At 37.0% G+C, this 21597-nt stretch overlaps 2 protein-coding genes across 3 annotated transcripts in view; both read right to left on the reverse strand.

Annotated features, from left to right (window-relative positions):
• LOC103721024 (Nucleic acid-binding proteins superfamily) overlaps positions 1-7367 on the reverse strand; it is a 19658-nt gene extending 12291 nt beyond the window's left edge. Inside the window, exons 1-7 of the mRNA XM_008811051.5 lie at positions 7006-7367; positions 6539-6725; positions 5472-5544; positions 3909-4056; positions 2734-2843; positions 308-439; positions 82-223 (exon numbers count right to left, since the gene is read on the reverse strand). Of these exons, the coding sequence (XP_008809273.3) occupies positions 82-223; positions 308-439; positions 2734-2843; positions 3909-4056; positions 5472-5544; positions 6539-6725; positions 7006-7254 (1041 nt within the window). The 5' untranslated portion in view covers positions 7255-7367. The remainder of the gene's footprint in view (positions 1-81; positions 224-307; positions 440-2733; positions 2844-3908; positions 4057-5471; positions 5545-6538; positions 6726-7005) is intronic.
• A 637-nt stretch (positions 7368-8004) lies between these two features.
• Positions 8005-20992, reverse strand: POP1 (ribonuclease Ps). Of its 2 annotated transcripts, none has more exons than XM_008811031.6 (10): positions 20434-20992; positions 18473-18569; positions 18144-18260; positions 17825-18055; positions 11765-11883; positions 11152-11619; positions 10723-10831; positions 9729-10309; positions 8825-8989; positions 8005-8715 (listed from the first exon to the last, which is right to left on the reverse strand). In XM_008811031.6, exons 1-10 carry the CDS (start codon positions 20895-20897, stop codon positions 8523-8525), a joined length of 2544 nt encoding a protein of 847 aa, XP_008809253.3. In that variant the 5' UTR covers positions 20898-20992; the 3' UTR covers positions 8005-8522. The 2 variants fall into 2 exon arrangements, with proteins under 2 accessions (XP_008809253.3, XP_026665789.3); XM_026809988.4 differs by having other exon boundaries at positions 11152-11673.
• Between the last annotated feature and the right edge of the window lie 605 nt (positions 20993-21597).

Raw genomic sequence — 21597 nt, forward strand, 5'->3', positions numbered from 1 at the left:
CTAGCAATATAAATAACATCATATATCTAAGCGAAACAAGCTAGGATAGTCACTGGCAGCTTCAGGTAGCTACTAACCTACCTGCTCCTCATGTTGAATGAAGGGAACCACATATATTTGTGTAGCACTACCATATTCAAGACATAATTCTTCACTTGTCTCATATACATTTTCAACAAAATTTGCAATGAAAGGTTTATCCAATGCAAGCATACTTCCAATACTGGTTATTGAAAAACTGATATGTCAATTGTCATATCTGAACAAGGAAACAAACTTTGAGTACCAAATTAAATAAATCACGGACCTGAAAAGATTGGCAAGGCGAACCTGCTCACCCCATAAAAGAAACTTTATGTGAATGCCATCATTATCAACAAGAGTAATCTGTTTTCTCAGTATATGTGCAGAAATTTCCAAAGATCCAATTGATTCAATCCTGGAAAGAAAAAAATGATGTCAGAATGTACAGTATATTACTAGAGATGGTCTTTGCTGAAGGATTAGAAGTACTAATACTATTAACAGATTAATAGAAATATTGAAAAGTTACCATTATATAGCAAAATGGAATAGATGTGGCATGCATGCTACGATACAGAAACAATCCAAAGACCTCAGGGCAATCTAATGGGAATAGCGATGTCAGTATCCCCATCCTAGCTCCATCACTCGATAAGCATTTAGTAGAATTTCAAAACTTTATCCACCATCATGTACATTGTAGTTTTCTTCCCTTAAAATGTACTTTTGTTGTATATAATACTCAAGCTTTTTACTAAAGCATGGTCTCTACTCTCTACACTGGTGGGCACACCTACATCAAGTCACCAAGATAAATGTTTTGTCTGTTCAGAACATAGTGAATATATGCAGGCTTGCAACTTTAAACTTCTGTTTCTTTAAGTAAACTTCTTTTTCTTTAAGTAACAGGGTGTTGGATCCATTATTTGGCTTTTCATGAGGACTCTGGATGATGCTTGTGTGTCTAGCTCATCTGAAAGACTCCTATTGGATAAGACCAGAGTTTGTCTGATATACACAAACTACTGGGATAAATCAGGTCCAGCTCCAGACCCAAATTTGTCAGGGGCCATTTAGATTACCCGTATTGCATCCCAATCTAAATGTGCATTTTAGAGCTAATTTAACAGTTCAACCAGATGAGTTCAAAGGGCCCCGTTAAGATTTTTCTTGATGATTATGTCCATCTCTTAGGATTTCCTAGTACGCTGTTCTAATTCCCTTCATTCCTTATTAAATGAACCCTAAGTGAGATTTTTTTTATAGCCTCCTTTTTCAATCAGCCTTCTTCAGATTTCCAAGTATTTGTCCCAATTGATCAAATCTTAGCTATGTTGCTATGTAGTTGGCCGGATGAACATTACCTATTATTACAATAGATTGTAGTAGATCCTTCGCTCCTCTACGACATCTGTCCACCCATTTCCTAATGACTTTTGTTTCTTTGTTCATCACGATCTATCCTTGAGAAAGAGCCTGTTTCATGGACCCACCACTAAGACTCGTTTAATCCTTCACTTCTACAGGATTCTAGACTATTCTAGTCTTCTACAATATTGTCTCTAAAATGTTTGGTCGAGGGTGTCGTCATGACGTGATGTTGTATAGGCTATGTTTTGTTGAGAGATAGAGATCAATGGTTTCAGGTTATGTTTTGTTGAGAAATAGCGAATGATTGTTTCAATAATTAAGGTCATATTTAAATTAACTGTCCATGTAATCTTGTTTTCTATAAGTGCAAAATAAAGTAAAGATATACATCAGGAACAAGGGGTCCTTCATCTATCTATCTGACAGTAATTATTGGTGTGCTTGTCAGGGTGAAAAACTTGACAAAATGCACAAATTCCCTTTGTGCAATAGATGACAATAGCACGTTTTGATATGGAAGGCCATGGGCATGATATGTTTCCTTACTTGCATAAACAACACTTGCTTTGTTACTTCTTTTGGGAAATCTTGAAGTATTTATTCTCAAATAGATGCTGACTAGCTGTTCAGCACCTCAGCTGTCCATTTATGCTATGAACTCTAGGTAGAGGATTTTGGAAAGGTTACATTCACTCCTCTTGGTTTGATGCAGTGCCTTGATTTTGTAAAAACTGAAACCTTGGTAATATTGCCCAATTGCAATAACACAAAATACCAATGTGATTATCATCTGTTTTCTTGCAGACCCTAGCAATTGTCTAGATAAGTATTCTTGATTCTCTTATTACTAACATTCGAGACCTAATCCTGACATGAACAAGATATTATGCAATGCAGCAGATAACTTTTAGGAGAAACAGAAAGTGCACTACCAGAAAACTAGAGCTATGACAATAACTACATAGCGATGGTCACAGCCATGACTAAAAAGCTTTTGCTAATTCACAACATGAATACATTGAAATATTGTCAAGGACACTGATTGTCAGTAGGATAGACATTTAGAAGCCCTCAAAGCATACAATATTATTATCCATAGGATTTCCTTAAGGAGGAACCATCATGGACTCATGCATCTATTCCTCCATCATTAGCATCATTGATTTGGCGTCACACCTTGGTATTTATTTTAAATCTTCTCACGACATAAGATGCTTACACAAAACAGGCAATATCTTGGTTCCCTCTTATATCTTGGTTTCTTACAGGTTGAAGGCAGCCTATGTGACAATACTATTTTCTGAAAATGAAAAGTGTTTGTGTCTACAATGATCTTGCCTTGCATAAAACGAATATGAAGCACCCTCTCTGACGGCATCAAGTGATATCGACGAGAAAGAATCTGAGCAAAACTGTGCACCCAGCAACATTGCATCTTCATCTTGATCCTAAAATATAACATGTATCAAATAATAAGTCAACTATGCATTAAAATCTAAGAAAGAGAGCTGGTAAAATTAAAGAAAAATAAAACACTTATTTTATGTTTTGATTTAAAATTACTAAAATAAGAGTTTCCTACATCTTTTTGATGAAGCAGGATCATAGCATAATCATGAAATTTATAATTCCAGGAAACAAATTGTTGTAAGAAAAATCAAGAAATTACTGCATTATCTAAATTCCTTTTGCAAAAAGCATGAAAATTGAAATTTTGTAAGTTTCAAAATGAATGCATGGATTTGGTGTATAAGCAAGCTCTAACTACTAAACACAGAAGACAAACTCAAAATCCAGTTTCAAATTATGGTAAAAATGTGGTTGTGAAAATCTCCAACAATTAAACATTCAATAACAGTCCTTACACTTAAACATTCAATAACAGTCCTTCGAGAAGATCGAACCAAACTGCCTGGTTGAACTTCATTGGCATGGTACAGTGCTGATTTAAAAGTAGTATGGAAGATTACTCTATAAACCATATGGAGCATCATGCAAGACTGAATGGATAATTAGGAGCAGAGAAAGAAAGAAATATAAAGAAAGGAGAAAGACAACGTCTGTTAAAAATAAAAGCAAGAAAAAGCTATAACTGAAGAAACAGAAAGAATTGTAGGTTCTGTATCTATTCAACAAAAATTGCGTCCACGCTCTTCCTTTCTACAATTCACACGATATATGTATATATTATGCAAATAGTTAATAGTTAATACCATAAAATCTTTTCATTTTAATATAATTTAGAATTATTTCTTGCATTTTTAAGTATAGAATTTTGTTGTTGTTGTTTTTGTTGCATTTTCAAATGTCGACTATGTGATTAGGATACTGTCCAAATAAGATTATAAACCAGCAATTAGGCAAGAAAAGAGCAAAGTGGACTTGGCCTGCTTTGAAAACTGCAATTAGCACAACCAATTTTTGAAGTTGTAAAAATTATCTGTACATATCAAAGAAAATGTAACCAACCAAATGAAAAATTAGTGGATATTATAATGTGATATCATGCATACCTCATCCAATAATATCACCAGATGTTCTGTTGGTAAAAGACGAGGTTTACCAGATCCTTCCATGGCAGTACGAAGACAACATCCTGTGAGTAAGACTTCACGCCCTTTCTTCAGAATTCCAATATGCGGGTCCACCAAATGATAGAATCTGACATGACAATTTCCATCTGATGTATTACAGTAGCATTATGTGACTTACAGGCTAAACAACTTAAAACTTTCAACTAGAAGTTAGTGATAGAAATTGTCTAATATAAACCCTTAGTCACAGTCAAGGCTAGTGACAGCTGTTGGAGCATAGCATAATGCAATGATTAGTAAGGAACAGTTTGGTAATTCTGGAAGAAGATTGAACAGAAAAGGGTCAACCAATGATGAAGAATGTTTCTATGATGCAAGTAGATCATCTTCCGACTTCGATGACAGGCAAAACTACTTATAACAGAAGCAAAATAGCTATTCAGGGAGCCAGTGACAAAAATGTTGTCCTGAAGTAAAGCATCTTGATGGAGATTCTTCAAAGTAACTTTCCACTCATTTATATCGATCAGAGTTTCCCTAGTTTTGACCTAAGTTCCTCGCATTCCATAAAGATACTTGAAGTGTCCCACTTGCAGCAATAACAAAAAAAAACAACATTTTTCCTTTCTTTGTCTGAATCAGCTTTAATTATCACGTGACACAATCTCATATGAAGAGTCATAGCAATTGCCAAGGCAAAATTTTAATGATTGCTCAAACATATGACCATGAAGATATTGCAAGTTCTAGGTCTTGGAAACCCAGCATATTCAATGCAGAGCCACATGCATGCACAGAAAAGTGGATAAAAACTAAATCAATTGCTAAATGACAATATAGGAGGTTACACATTAAAGAAACAGGGCAAAATCAAGCAAGTCAAATTGGCTTCAACTCTCACTCTTTGATCATCCATTGAAATCTTAACCAAAATGGATTAAGCAGTAATGTGCTTCAGATCAAACATCCAACAGGATACTATACAATGAATCAGAAATTAATCTAACCAAACTACCTTCATGAACAAAAGGTGGCTTACAAGCTTCACGAATATTACTCCAACTCCTTCGTGCACCTCAAGCCACGAATTAGCCTTTCCTATTTGTTATAGACAAGATCTTTTTTCATATTGGGTCATTGCATAAATGTGGGAAAATATTTCCATGAAAAGCACTGTGTTAAAATAAACAAAACCACTCAAAATATCTTTAATATTGTCAAGCTATCCTCTTTTGTTACTACTGCTCATGTCATAAGTCTTAATATTGAACTAACCTAAGTCATCCCAAGTGTTACAGACCACAGCAGGTGAATTGAATCTTAAAATTCAAGTTAGATGAACTTGGGAAGCGGGAAAAAAAGGTTGATGCCATCAAGATTTAACAGTGCAAAATATGGAGTCTCTAAAGAATTCACTATGATATATCCCGTGTAGCATGCAGCCTCTGTGCATGGAAAGTCACAATTGTTGTTCATAAATTGGATACAGTTCACTGCATATACAAAATATACTTCCTAGTGCCGTATTGTAGTTTGTCATACCTGCGGTGCAGATATAAATCAATGATACATGAGCTCCACATGTCTCCCAAGCTAAGCATGTATATGTCCGTACCTGAATAAAGATGTGAAAACAAGTATAACAGCGGCAAACACAGAATAACACAGTACTTATGGATTCCATAGTTAATATATTCCATGTTCAAAACAATTATTGTGTAAATATGTTTGGGTACTATTTCTTCAATCAGAAGACTGATATTCTGATTATATTAGGATTGGCCCTATTTGGACCTAGTTCCCCTATCTAGGAGAAAAGGAAAATGATAAGATTACCAATCAGACAAAAATTGCTGGTAGAATATGGCATAGAAATTGCTATGTTTCTGTTTTTATAATTTTAGAATATTATTATAAAAGAAAACATCTACTAAAAGAAAACTGGAAGATTGAAAAGATCCTATCTAGATCGAGATCTTGTCTGGATCGAGACGTATGATTAACACTGCCCTAAGAACGTGACTCGTCCCCTATTTGCAGGTCTGTGGCAATCTCATTCCCAAGGTACAACCTAGCTCAACCCGATCCTCCTCTAACAAGAACGATCACCAGCAAAAAGGTACACGGTACTAGGCATGGCATGGCCGGGCGTGCATCCACGTGGTCACCAGCCCACTTCCCTTAAAGCTCGCCTTGGGCTTCCTAAGAAAGGATTTCCATGTAAGCAAGAAAACTTGCTTTCACACATCCAATGTGGGAGAAAAAAAATGAAAGAGTTTAAAACATTTGAAACAACAAATAATTAGGGGATAAGATTGTTTTTTTTAAAAAAAAAATAATATTTTTTTTCAAATTAAAACTCTAACAAAAATGCCACTTGGAGCCAAGAATCTTAAAACACCAATGGACCCACTAAGCCAAAAATGCCTAAAAATTGGCAAGATATATTCTTGTGCATCAGGCTACTTCCGAAACAAAGATGCCTTGAGGGAGGAAATGAGAGATGATGCCTTGAGTTTAGGAACCCCAAAGGGGCAGTGAAAAAATAAAATCGGGATCAAAAACATTCTTCCCAGGAAGAATGAAGAAAAGAAATAATTCTGCAGCACCTGGAAGAACGAAGGCATCGACTACAACTGCTTCAAGAACACTACTCGGAGAAAGAAAATTCTTCTCACAAACCGAATCTATAGTGACAGTGTTAGGGAGCCTCGTTCTCCTCTGCCTCTTTTTCAGCGGAATCATGCAGTCCAGCTTCTTCTTTGAGGTCGCATACCTATGCTGATCGCTCCAAGCCTGCAAGAACTTATCCATCAACCATGGCACCCAAAGTAAACCCTTTTCCGTTCCTTCCTCTAGCTAAACTTCTCGACATACACAAATAGAAAAGGGCTAAACGAGCGCAAACCCTGGTGGAATCCAGGTGAGGAGATAAGAAAAATAATTCTATTTCCTTTTCCAGGCTAAATTTCTACAAAAATCTAGGCTAAAAACAGGATAATCGGACCAGGGGAAATCCGAATGAGGTGAATCAAGAATGAAGGGGAGAGAGAAAGAGGGGGGGGGAGGGATCAACCTGGAAGAGATCGGAAAGGAGGATCGCGGAGGTAACACCGCTGGGGTAGGCGACGCAGGTCTTGAGGATTCGGGAGACGACCCAGCTCCAGGGCGGAGCCGGCAGGTCTCCTTCACCGCCGCCGGCGTCGGAGTCGTCGTCCTCGGAGGAGAGCATGGACCTGGCGTACTCGATGAGTCCTGCGAAGGCGTCGTCATCCTCCTCGGCGATGGCGGCATCGCCAAGCGGGGAGGGAAGAGAGGACGACATCTCGAAGCGTAAGGAGGCCAAGGACTCGGAACCCTAGATCACTGGTTCCTGGGGTTTTGGGATTGCTAAGGGATGGGGCTTTTGGCGGGAGAAGCGGATTCTCTTTTCTCTCGACTCCCTTGAAATGAACAATATCTTTGTACGAGACCCGCAACCTGGGAGCCAATTACAATTAAAATGTAACTTGGGGACCTCCAAGTGATTCCCGTTGAAATATTTTTGAAGTCGGCAACTACATCGCCGACTATATTAATTTAGACTCTTGAAGACCAACCACCTATTTAACGGCTAGAATGATGTTGCAAGAACCATTTTACCTTTTTGGTCTATTATAAATTTCTAAGACCACTCAAAACTCTATAATTTTACTCCCAAGTTAATTCAAAGTGTTGAGGTGTGATGCAAGAAGCTTTGATTGCTTCCCTTCAAATGTCTTTCTTTGTTATAATTAATATTACAAGAAGTTTAACACTTGCAATGCACAAAAAATTGTATGAAGGGTTGTGCTCATCAGGTCCCACCACTGATTTATAATCTTTTTTTGTAAATATTTTTAATTTCCTAGGAAACCAACAAATATAATTGAAGAGTAAAAACAAAGAAATTGCATTTAGCTTGGCGTTACACGTTTGAATTTCACCATGACATATAGCACACATATTATAGCTATGAAGTAAACAAAAAAAAAATTATATAGTTCTTGCTCAGATGGAGTCATGGAGAGATGTAGTGACAGTGAAACTCCAGAGATTAAAAATGATTTTTTATTAAATCGGAGAATAATGGCCAACAAAATTAAATCACAGGGATTTTGTATCTCCATATTGCATCTCAGCATTTGTGGATCTGGTCAAGAAGGAACAATGGACAGAATAATTCCATAAATTGGTCCTCTCCAGCATCCAACCACTACCTCCAGCGCTGGTGGTGGCCATGGTTGCACAGCGCCGGAGCTTTTCTCAATCCCCGCCTTGTAGCACCTCGACCACCCTGGCGCCACTAATGGGGATGATAAGAGCAAACTAAGTCCACCTGATCTCCAACATGGCATCTTACGGAAGTGCCACCTGCGCATCCCGTTTCGCAGCTGCGCCAATGCAGGTAGTAATACTAATCCACAATATCAAAAACTTCTTGAACTCAGATCAATTCCACGCATTTGAAACAGCATCAACTCAAATCAAGTTGCAAATTGTGAAGTTATAGCACTCCAAAATATGTTATCTCCGTCCATTCTTCACAAATTTGAGCTGACTTTGTGTGCTTGCTCACAAAAACTCCAGATCTTCCTTCTGTTGCTCCAGAACAATTGTGGCCAGGGCACGTCGGTAAGCAGTAGATCTCATATTGCGGACCCAAACAAAGATTTCTGGTCTTGTTTCCTGTGTTTGATTCCATTGTTGTACTCTCAACATAGCAAGAAGCTTTGCTTCACAGAAAGCTACTGCCACCGGCTTGCTACTGTTGCAGAAAATAAAATATGGGTGCGTAAGTGGGGCACAAATATGCAAATAGAGAAGAACCGCAAAGAATTCCCAAAAACAAGCAACAAGGAAGAAGGGCTTGATACCTTCCATAAACAAACCCAGATGTTACGAAACCGATCGGCCACCTAAATGAATGAAGGGCAGAAGGATCTTCAGGCACCTGCAGCTTCCACTTCCCAGAATCCTGCTGTGTGAAACATGATCTTACGAAAGACTGGGTTACTGTTAGTTGTTCCTGTTCCTCTGACCTGCATTGCAAGATAATCCAAATTAGTCTGGCCCAAGACCAAGTGTCACTGCAAAGAGGGAGAAAAGGATCTAAATGTACTATCAGTACTTATACACCAATCTCAGTAGTTTATCTTCGTTTACAATACATTTGACTGGAGATCAACCAAATTCAGTCTTCCACTTTTCATTAGAACTAAAAAGAGCAGTTATGAACCTGCCCTTCCATCTTTTCAAACTAGACAGCTAATTAATATGAAAAACAGCAGTTCTTGAAAGAGGCAATAGAAAAAATTAATCACCTATGAATGAATTTCATGGGAGTTTGCACTGAAAAATCAATAGAAACAAAGGTTTTAGAAAATTTCTATGAGGTGTCAATAATCTAGTTCTGTTAATATTCGATATGCACTGGAAACATAGGCTCCACAAAACCATAAACTTAATTGCAGCATGCTCCTTTTCTTCAACTTGTCAGGCTTCCAATGAATGAAATTCCCACTATATCAGTAACAAATTGAAATTTAACCCTACACTAGCTAATAATTGTAGTAGCAAGGCTCCAAAAGACTACTTTGGAGAGTGATCGACAACAAACTTATATCTGTAGATAATTGGTTGCCATTGATTAAACTCCAACAAGATTCACATGTTCCAAGAGCTTTGCGTATCACTACAGATACTTCCAGGATTTCTCTTATTTTATTACAATTTCCTGGGAAATCAAAAAATGAGAAAGAAGCTTGAGTGGTTACGAACCTGGATGTCCATTGTGACAGGTCAGTCAGAATGGGCGCGCAAACAACCGCACCTTCTTCAAAAACACCTTCCTTATATGCATGAAGCAAAATTCTTACAAGGCACAGTTCTTTGTCAGCAGACATTTGGTGATCACTTCTAGTGACCCAATTGAATGGGTTCGGGTCAGAGAAGTCCTTTTCCATCATTGCCATGCTAGGAAATAAAAGGAACTTCCCATCACAGATCTTTTCTAAATACTCCTTCAAAATTTTGGGTGTTCTTGGTATAAAGCCTTGGAAGGATGCAGTAGCTTGGTCTAATGTTCCAACATTTTGGGAGGCTAAATTTACCAAAGAACATTCAGGGGCTACTCCACCAGAGCCTTGAACATCCTGTGTTTGAAAACCTTTTAATATAAAGGGTCCTTTTCCAACAGTAGACATTATACAATCCCAAGGAGGTGGTACGGGGACTTTTACAGGTCTAACTGCAAGAGGACGGAGTTCAGCTGCTCTATCAAATGAACTGGCTTCATTGGCCATGAATGACATGTAAGCTTTGCAATCAGGAAAATCAAATGGGAAGGATGGTAAGCCGCTCTGAAAAAAGAAGTTTTATCATGGGTCAATTAAAGAGAAATAGAAAATGATGATCATATTGAAAAGTCAAATGTCTGCTCAATTTATAAACATATCAGAGATCATAATGAACTCAAAAAATAAAAACAAAAATAAAACAAAAAAAAGACTGTGTATATAAGAAGATAGGAACTAAGCAAAGAACTTGCATACATGTTTTATTTGATGAATATGCCAAAGAAAGGGAAGAGGTGTTGATTTAAGAAGTTTATAAGCTAATAAAAAGAATGTTTCGAAATTTTAGAAATCCCTCACTGTGTTAAGTTTTCGGTATTTTTTTTTGTTTGAGATGTTTCCAGTGATTACAAAATTTATTTTATGAAGCAAGAATGTAAGACAAAACAAATGTCCACAGAATTGCAGCATTGACTTACATTGCATGCAATCCACCGCCTTTCTCTTAAACCTATCACATGAGCCCCGTGTAGGATGAGAGACATCCAGAAAGGCTTTATCCAACTCAAAGGTAGAATGATAGACCATCTGCAGGAGATTCAAAAATCTCTACTTAGGAAGAGAACTAAACTACAGAAATAACAAAATCCAGCACCATACTCCATACACTAGATGGCATAGACTAGCAAAGGCATGGACTTTTCAACAGGAGGTGTAAATTATATGATTTTGTTAAATGAAATATAGATATTCATTGTGTATCTTAATTCAAATTACTTATTCCAACAAGGAACTAATGACTTTGTAAATTTGAACAGGAAAAATTAGAAGGTATTTTTTCGAAAAAAAAATGTCGCTAAGTTCATAGTTCATACAACAGCAAGGATGGTAATGATAGAACATCCTACCCCTGCTTAGCATGTTTTAGAAGCAAAACAGGGCAAGATTGACTAAAATCATCTTTTGCTTCGGTAGCTGGCATTCCATAATTGGTAGGATCAAAGTGAAAGAATTTCAAACGTCTATGATGCTTCTCTGTGCAAAGAACATTTTCTGGAATTGGAGGACTCATCTTATCACTGGAATCCCATAAACTTCTACTGTCAGAAAGAAAAATGCCACTGGTTTCAGGTTCTGACCACAGTGACAACAATTTATCTTCATTCTTGGCTGATTCTCCAGAGACCAAAAGACTAGAATTTCTAATATCTTCTTCCTGCAAATTACTCTCCAGCCTATTATGAGCTTCAGACGCAGGCTCGGCTCCCTTAGATGGTAAATCCCGGGGATCATCAACTGTCAGAGATAGAATTGCATGGGATGGAAGGTGCTCCGCACGATTAAGGACACAGGCTTTCTGAAGCTGAGAGTTGGTGCTAGCAATCAAATATGGATGTGTTAGTTCAGAATGATCAGAAGTACTGCATGACCTGTCAATGTTATAACATATCTTGATTCATGAGAATAGACAAACAAACCATTCAGACTACAATGGCTTTGACAACAGATTTAATAACTCACTCTGTTAGAGGATGCAATGTCTTCTGAAGAACTTGTATTGCTTTAGAACCCATAATTTCCAACCTTGCTATGTGTCCCTCAAGAGTAAAACAACTAACACATTTACCAGATTCGTGCATCTGAAAAAATATGAAGAGAAGTGCTGCAATAGTCATAAAATCTAGCTGCAATATTCATAAAATCTAGGAATGTTAATACATGAAAAAAAAGGATATCATGCATTGCTTCTCCATTTGCACCTGAGTTCTAACAAGGTGCTACTTTAACCATGTTAATATGCCAAACTTGCAAACAGTTCTCTGATGAAGTTGCACAATGTACATAAGACATAAATAGAATACTTACTCATATGTGAACAGCAGCATAACTTGTACTCTGAAACCATATGATCCCAAGGCTTAAAAGTTTTATTGGAAGTTACTAGTCACCAATGCCTGAAAGATCCTACTATTTGGAGTTGATTCACCATGAACACATCATTTAGGATTGTTGGTACAACGTGGACAAATTAGGAAAAATAACAACCTCAAATTGATCATGAAATTGCTAAGCATATTTTTTAGAAGAGTGGTTGCATGATCATATATATAGAGATGAGTAAAACACCGTGTCATTTTCAATTGGCTGAACTGAAAGCCAAGTCCATACTTTTGCATTGAAGATGGGAGCAAGATTGCACCTCGATTGATGGAAATGGTAACCCCATTCTTTCAAATGGGATCAATTCATGGATGCAACTTCTGCGCTAGGATTCAGGAAGGGCTAAGCCCATGCTTTTGCATAAGATGAATCCAAAGCTACAACTTTTGCACGAAATCTAAACCCATTCCTTTGTGTTATTGGTGATGCTATGAGTTTAAAGATCTGTCACTTGTGCATGACTTATGATGAATAGTTTCTTTGGTTTTAATGACCATGCAATCTTTCTGTACTAAGTCCATCCTTGTCCATGAAATAATGATCCATCTCAGCTTTCCTTATCGCAAATGGAGAGAAAAGTCCATCATCTTCTTTATCATGAATACCTTATAAAGATGGAAGAATTGATGGGTTTACCTTGTTGTGATCTCAGCAGTCCAGGGTCCTAATAGGGGCGGACTAGAGATAGACCTCACATATGGCACTTTTTACACAGTTGTAGCCCAAAGACTCAAATCTGCACCCTTTCAAGACTCAAACTTGCGTCATTGCACTTGGTATCACTGCACCAAGCAATGGCCCCTAGGTTTTGAGGTGAGAGGATTACAAAGACAAGGAGGGATTATATAGATGGAGAAATAAGTAACCAACCCAGGAAGAATTATGTCTATATTAGGGGTGAAAATGAGCCAAGCCAAGCCAAGTATCAGGCTGCTCAAGCTCAGTTCAATATGCAAAGGTTTCTCAAGCTCAACCCAAGCTTAAGTTGTTCAGCCTCTTGTTATATAAGTTCTAAGCAAAGCTCTTATCGAATTGAGAATGAGCCGAACCCTTAAAACAGTTTGAGCTAAGATCATTTTCTGACTAAGCCGAGCCCAAACAAGTTGTTGTCAAGCCAATTTTGAGCTGCTCATAAGCAGCTCTGACCATTTGCAGCCCTAGGTTATGCAAACGAAAAGGTGGAGAGATTATGTACTGAAGAGAGAGGATTTCAATATATGAAAACATGCAGGACATGGGGGGAAATGAAGAAATTTGGACAATGAAAATAAGATATTGGAAGAATATGCAAACTGAGAAAGCTGCAATTTCACATTTCTTGTCTCTGCACGTAAGAGTGGCCACATGATATCCTTTTTAAATGGATAGAAAAGAGAAGATAGAGTGACGAAAAGGTAAGAGATAAAAATGGTGAAAAGTCATATGGTTTGCTCCTTTCTCTCTTTGTCCATCTATCTTTATTTGGTGGTGGTGGCAGTGGCGGTTGGCCTCTTCTTTTTCGAAGAGTGAGAGAGGATAGCCTCTACTCTCTTTCACGGAGCAACAAGAGGGAAGAGAGCCATACACTCCCTACTACGGATGAGTTCAGACACTCATCCCCTTCCAAGGAGAAAATAAAGTGGATTAGCCACTTAGCCTCCATACTCTACTAGGTGAATAGAGGAAAAGAGGATCTGGCTTCTCTACCATCTCGAAGAAAAACGAGGATAGGTAATAATTCTCACTTGGTTATTTACCTTTTGATCTGTCATAATCTCTCTCTCTCTCTCTTGCATGCTCTTACTCCTGCTGATAAGGTTCTGCACAAGGATGTTCCAACATGAAACAATGTTCATTTCCGGCAATCATTCCTCATTCGCAAACTTAAATGGCTACTTTTCCAGGTGCAAGCCAATCCAGTTCTTTCTACGTAGCATATATGCTTAAAATAAAGATTATGACATGAGGTTATGAAACTCACAGAGCACAAATACTTGCAAGAAAAGTGTGACATGTCAACACTGCATATTATAATTTCAATTTGCATGCTCATAGGTCATCTTTAGCAGCAATAATATCAGGAGCTTACTTCCGCCATTCTATATGGAAAAAAAAAATTGTTAGACCCCTTAAAGGAATTGCAGTTATTTGTTACTAGAGCCACTAACCACATAGCATGCAATAAAAGAATCAGATACCCTCTCTTGTCTAATCTCTTACATCAATTCTTTAACATTATTTATAATGATAGCACATGTTCACAATTTTTAGAAGCAAACATTTTGTTAGCTCTTCTTTTTTCCCCTCAAAGTCTAGGATCTCCATGGTTTCTATTGTTTGCTAACCTATGAGAAGCTAGCCTCCACTTTACAACCTTCAAATTGATTTCATGTTCATGAGTATAGAAGCCCACTTTGGTCCAGTCAGGTAAGCTACTTTATAAAGGACCACAAAAATGGAAACCTCTATCTTCTTATTTGACTCTAGATTTAAGCTACCAAAGAACTTGTTTGTTTATCTCCACTAGGAAAAGGGCATGTCAAATTCCTGATGAAAGAAAAATACCTAGAAAGAAAATTCAATATGTTAGCTTCTTATCGATGAAAATCAGAATAGGTGTAAAGACTAAATAAAAAATGTAGGTTTCAATTGTACAAATTTAAATAAAATTTTACCAGCAAAATTTAATGGTAGGTTGATTGTCATTTCTGTAACAAAACCTCCAAAACACTTTCCTTCCACATGTCAATTGGAAATTCAAGTTTTATCTTAAAAATAATAAGAGAGAGGGGAATCAAAGGAAACCAATCTAATGGTGCTTGCTGTATACCTTTAGTTCGGAACTAATTCTTAAATATTTGGTAGTTACTTGGCTACCATATATCCTTTGGTCCTCCTTTAGAATTTCGTAACTAAAAACAGAAAAGTGGAAGAATCGAACCATGGATATCGCCAAATACAGGTAATGAGATAAAAATAAATAAACAATTCTATTTAAAAAATAAATTAGAAGAAAACAATAAAACATATAACACTAAATATTAACTAAGAAAAAGAATCAATGGCAAGGCAACATGATGCAATAAAATAAAACAAATACTGTTCCTTCTTCCATTGCTAGAAACATTTAACACTAAAACCAAAAGAAATTTGCTAAACATAATAAAAAGCTAACAAAAGATTTCTAAAAATTAAAAGATAGAGCAAATAATCAAAAACAATCAAAAAGAAGAAATAGAATAAAAAATAGCATCAAGATTCTGTTTTTTATTTGTCTTCATAAAAAATTATAGGAAGAGAGAAAAAGTAGATATTAGAAGAAAAATGTAAACAACAGGGGAACCGCATTTTCACCTTGTTATGTTCGATAGAAGCTAAAAAAACAGATTAAGAAAAATCTTCTTGATATAAAAACTTTGACAACATAAATTAATCCCAAAAAAAGGTACATAAAGTGGTAAACTATAAGAAGAGGGTTAAGGAAGATTGTTCTTTTGTATCTTTCAAGAAAATACTATATAAAAAAACAAGAGAGAAAAAATAAAAGCGCTAAATATACATAATTAGTAGGGAAGAAAAGAAGATAAAGTGGTATTCACCACTTTCCCTAAAAGTAAAAATATGATAACAACTCCTTGACCAAGGATTTAAGTCCTGTTGGAATGGGATGGCACTGTTCCAACAGGAAACCGAAGCCCGGGGCACTTGAGAAATACTAGTTTTTTCTTGAACTAGGGCTCGGGCTCCCGGTCGCATCCTCACACTCAAGACTTGCTGGGACAGTAGGGACAAAATGGGTAGCAGATTTTCATTTTTTTCTTCTCTACTTGTTGTTATTGGCTATTTTGTATGTCTTGATCGTACATCGTACTACTCTGACTCGATACCATACCATCCCAATAGCAAACAGGTTCGGGGCCCAGTACCCAACTTTTAACCCTTGTCCTTGACTCCATTATTAGACATATTTAGAGAAAAGAGTCACAAATATAAAGAAAATAAAAAACAGAAAAGTTGAATGAGCTGAGAAATTATTTAGTATAAAAAAATATTGCAAATAAAAATATGAAAACAAAATAAAACCTAAAAACTAAGGGAAACGGCTAGGTGCTGCATTCTCTTCATTTTTTCAATGCTAAAAAATTATAATGTAAAAGCAGATAAGAAAGAAAAAAACATTAAACAAGGAAAAGATTTCCCAAGTCATTCCGAATTAATTAAAGCATAACAACATATTGAGGAATAAACAGAAGCAATTATATATATTACCCATCTAAAGTGAGGAAACCGAGGCCCAGGGCACTTAAGGAATACTAGTTTTCTTGAACTAGGGCTCCCGGTTGCATCCTCACACTCAAGACTTGCTGGGATGGTAGGGGCAAAATGGGTAGCAATTTTCATTTGTCTTTTCTACTTGTTGTTATTAGCTATTTTGTATGTCTTGATCGTACTACTCTGACTCAGTACCATACCATCCCAATAGCAAACAGGTTCAGGGCCAGTACCCAACTTTTAACCCTTGTCCTTGACTCCATTATTAGACATATTTAGAGAAAAGAGTCAAAAATATAAAGAAAATAAAAAACAGAAAAATTGAATGAGCTGAGAAATTATTTAGTATAAAAAAATACTGCAAATATAAATATGAAAACAAAAAAAAACCTAAAAACTAAGGGGAAACAGCTAGGTGCTGCATTCTCTTCGTTTCTTCAATGCTAAAAATAATAATGTAAAAGCAGATAAGAAAGAAAAAACATTAAACAAGGAAAAGATTTCCCAAGTCATTCCGAATTAATTAAAGCATAACAACATATTGAGAAAAGAAGGAAAAAGAATTATGGACTCATCTAAAGTGAGGGAATAAACAGAAGCAATTATATATATTTTACCCATGGTAAGCTGTATGAGACAAAGGAAAAGAACAAAACCAAAAATTTACAGTTAAGTTTAAAAAAAAATAAAAATTAAAAATGAAAATGATAGAAATTTGTGAATCAACTAGCATCTTGAAACATCTTTTTTTTATAGCATATTTCTAATGAAGTATAAAAGAAATTAAGTTTTTCTTTGGAGAAAATGACAGGAATTCCCACCAGATAAGTTAATTAAAGATTGCACTAGAAGAACAGAAAATGAAAAGGCTGAATGAATAGGCATGGAACTTATTTTTCATACAAATAGCGCGCAAAGATATAATAAAGGCATGCACACATATCAAAAAGGAACTACTCTGTCCTTGTGTCCTCCTCCAACTTATTCCAGAAAAACAACAGACCTTAATTCTGAAGTGCAACTGCAAGAAAGAGAAAGGACATACATACTTCTGGGTCGCAGTCATCAACATGAAACTGATGACATGGAATAAGGTTAAACCTCTCTGTGGTACTATGTAGATCAAAATTAATACAACTAAAAGATACAACAGGGAATATATCTCCTCCATACAGTATCATTTGAGTTAAATGTATCAGATTATTCTTCCCTTATGATAATGTTTTCCACTAGATAGATTTACATTGTCTTTCTTGCCAAATAAAAAAAAAGTAGACATCAAGCAAGAACAGAGTGACAAGTAACCAGCAAAGATATACTGCAACGATATTGATTATATAAAAGATATAACTGTATCTTGTAGCACAAAAAGGAGGAACTTGGTACTACCTGCTTTTGACATGCAAATCTCAGTGCATTGAATCCTTCATTAAAAGCTGCGGCATGTAACCATATCCATAACTGTCTGGGTGATGTACTGCTTCCATTTTTACCAGAGTTGCAACAGCCATTTGAAACATCATCTTGTTGAACACTATTACGATCATCACTTAAGAATGGTCGCCACATATAAATCACCGGAGCAATAAAATGGGAAAGAGGATTTCCAACATGATAAAGCTGAACAGAGAGGAAAAGTTACAGATGTATCAATATTACCCTCTTAACATAGAGAGAGACAACTATTCTCCATGATCTAACAACCTACCATAGCATATGCATAGCATACTCCATGAATTACCATCTGTGAATGTTTTTCTGAAATATCAGTGGGTCCTGAAGGTGATGGCAGTAAAACCATTCTCAAAATAGCCAGTATTGAATCCTGAAACACAAAAATAAGTTATAACCCATGGGATTATGGCAGTGTTTCCTTGTAATATTCAGTTGACACAAGACACAATGTCAAATGAATTATATCTTAGTTTATAAAACAGATCATCATTATAAGATCCTGAATTTGAATAAAAGTTATAACAAGAGGTTGTGAACCTAACAAATTATGTTGGCAAAAAAAAAAAAAAAGGAAGTGCCTGCCTCTGGCCCCTCTAGTTGGATTGGAAGGCTGTAGGATGCATCATGTATTAGTGCCCCATATTTTAACCACTTCAAAATGGCCCTCGAACCTCTTCCTCTGCGTAACGTTAAAATCAAAATGTTACAAAGTAAACATGATAATGTTTATCAAGCAACTATGCTCAACTCCTAAAACTCTGTATATCACCAAGAAGTAAACAAAGTAATAACCAATAAAATTGTCTGACATATATATGGATGTATATATGTATGTAAGTATCTGGATAACATAACATGACATTTCTTTAGCTGTGTTAGCACGGAAAAAAAAAAATCACATCAATTGAAACCCAACATACTTTGCCGCTGACACCCATCCAAAATGCAAAGATGTCTGAAATAGAAAACTACTTCAAACCAGGTATAACCACCTTCATCCAAATCTTCGTGGGTCCTTTCTCCTCATTTCTGACCATGGAAACCATGTTGGTCTCAGACTTATTTTGAACACCTTGAAACTATCTCAGACATTTCTTCCTCACTTTACCCTCCACTGGCACCACCATGAATTCCTAGCACTCCTCTAGTTATATATTCAGCCATTTCCAGTTGTACTATAAATATTTCTTCCCTCTATTAGAGTGATCATAGGTCCTAAACTTGACAGTGATACAAATAATGCAGTTCTTCTAACTGGTTTATATAGTATATATCAAATCCCAATGACATTTGACAGTCTGTACCTCTAGTTCTTCCACCTTCCCTGATCCCCATTACAGGCATTCACCTATACTCCATCCTCTTGTAAAAAACAGAACCAAGGTAGAGAATGTGATTTTGTTTGCGAAACCTTATTTCTACGTACAGAGAACAACCTTGACACCCCTTTCCCCCCCCCCCCCCAAAAAAAAAAAAAAAAATGTTCCTTTTGAGTTGGCACATGCATACTTTGTTTCAATAAACCATTACCTTCCGTTACCATATTTCCACTTATATCGCTTGCAAAGAACATGCATCTACGGGTCCTATGGATATCAAATTTTTGGTGCATATAGTAGAACAGCAGATGCTTGAAGATGATCAATAGCAGAGGCCTATTATCACTGGACACACCCTAATCAATCCACAGGAAGTCTGTGCACATACATCTCCTACTGCATAAATACATACTTTAAACATTGTAAAAATACTAATTTGAAATTCCTTTCTAGTCACCAGCCACAAAAGTTCTCCTAGTATTCTATTATAGTCTTTTCGGCAAACTGCTATAGTTGTGCAAGCCATAACCTTCTACTCCAAAACTTTTAGCCCATGAGCTTCACTAAGAAATTTGTCTTAACCGGTTGCCTTTAAAACATGAAACCAAAGCATATATTAAAAAGGGAGATTTCCATGGAACATATTTGGTTCTTTAGCGCATCTATCAGGAAGATTTTATGTCATCTTATGTCATCTTATAGCAAGTTCTGACAATACAGCCAGGCATTGCTTGATTTAATTATTTTCCAGCAGAGCAATAATGGTATTTATAGACAGTACCCAATATTTCGTTATTTATGAGAAAAGTCATATGTGCTAGAGATAAAGAACAAGTAGAAAGTTGAACTGCAACAGGAAAAAGATTTAATGAACAATTCTTCAGACCACTTTCTTTTCTGGAACTTATTTAAAAGACCTCAACCAATCAATCCCGTGAAATAAAATTTCCATTTTCCCTTGATGCCAGTTTATCAACCCTTTAGATCATCATCCAAGCACAAAAACATCAAACATCCTTAATATCTAAATATCCAACCACATTGTAAGACCACCGATGATATATTCACCTAAAACCAAAATCCGTAGGTCGACCTTCTCTCCCCCGCATATTTTCTTGAAAAAAACCCACAAAGATACAACCTTTGCTTCAAGAACTTCCAAATTCTCTACTTCCCTATCCGTGATGAGGAAGCAAAACCATAGAAACAAAAGAAGATTTTTACCTTCCATGAAGTCCTAGAGGGAGATAAAAACCCCACTGCTTGACCATGGCGAACCGCTTCGCGTGCCATAAGTGAGTCCTGAGCCTCCTCGTCCCGTCCCCTGACGTACAAAACCCCGAAGCCGGATTCTTCTGGAACTCAAATCTCCGGCGAGTCCTCCGGGACACCTTCTTCTTCCGATCATCCTCCGCACTCGTGCCCTCCGGCACGCCGCCGTCCCCGTCTCCGTCCCCAACCTTCTGCCGCTTCACGCGCCGGTTCCTGGTAACCTTGTGCCCGGTGGTGCGCCGCCTCTTGCTCCTTCGTATCCGGAAGTCATCGCCCAGCCGATTGGAGACGATCGCGTGGAGGGCTTCGAGCTCGGGGCCCCGCGATTCCGCGAATTTCTGAACGTTTAGGATTCGAGGAGGACGGGGTGGGGCGGAGGAGGAGGTCGGAGCGGGGTGGCCTCTCTCCGGCGCCATTGGGATGCGAGGGAGAACTCAACCCTAACCGTAAATCGAACTCTAACCCTAAAACCCTATACCCTCTCCCCTCGTTTCAGAGCCGAGTAGGGAACGGGAGGGCCGTATATGTAAAATTAATTGGAATTCCGATCTCAACTATCTTTATGCAGGCAACTCCCTATAAGACGTTAATATTGTACATAAGTCTTTTAAATTATTAGTTGACACATGAAAAAATTCAAGCAAACAATAAAAAAAAAAACATCAGCTTATTTATTAGAATAACTAGCATATCTTTGTCTCACATATGATAGCATCAGGTGGATAAGCACCTTGCATTCGGCTTGAGTGTCATAAAAATATTGTAGTGCTCAACCATGATTAGGTATATCGAAAATCGACCCACAAGTCTAGTTACATATCTCAAATATGGTAAAAAACAAACCTGATCAAATTAGAACCACTGGTTGTAATGCTTATACTCCAAGTAGACCAAGCTTCTTTCCTTCGGGTAAGGCACGTCTTAATGCACAAGACTCTCACTACTACAAAATCTGGGGTGGGTCAGAAATATGCTTCTTTGTTCCCTCAGTTAGGGAGGTTATTTCATGTTTCCTTTCCATCATGTATATTATTGATATTTCGAATGATCTTCAAATTGACAACTTATGCATCTCTTGTTCCCCTATCTTTACAATATACAACATCTAGGATAGAA

This window comes from Phoenix dactylifera, chromosome 2, assembly GCF_051530095.1.
Source record: "Phoenix dactylifera cultivar Ajwa chromosome 2, Ajwa_hap1_PhDact_Kaust_v1.1, whole genome shotgun sequence".
NCBI classification, from domain to species: domain Eukaryota; kingdom Viridiplantae; phylum Streptophyta; class Magnoliopsida; order Arecales; family Arecaceae; genus Phoenix; species Phoenix dactylifera.

Excerpts from the sequence above, each read along its gene's own strand:
- POP1 (XM_026809988.4), bottom strand. The coding sequence starts at position 20,897 with ATGGCGCCGGAGAGAGGCCACCCCGCTCCGACCTCCTCCTCCGCCCCA. Across the intron at positions 18,056-18,143 it reads TATGCTATGCATATGCTATG|CTTTATCATGTTGGAAATCC; the intron begins GTAGGTTGTTAG and ends CTCTCTGTTCAG. Across the intron at positions 10,832-11,151 it reads CTAAAACATGCTAAGCAGGG|ATGGTCTATCATTCTACCTT; the intron begins GTAGGATGTTCT and ends AATCTCCTGCAG.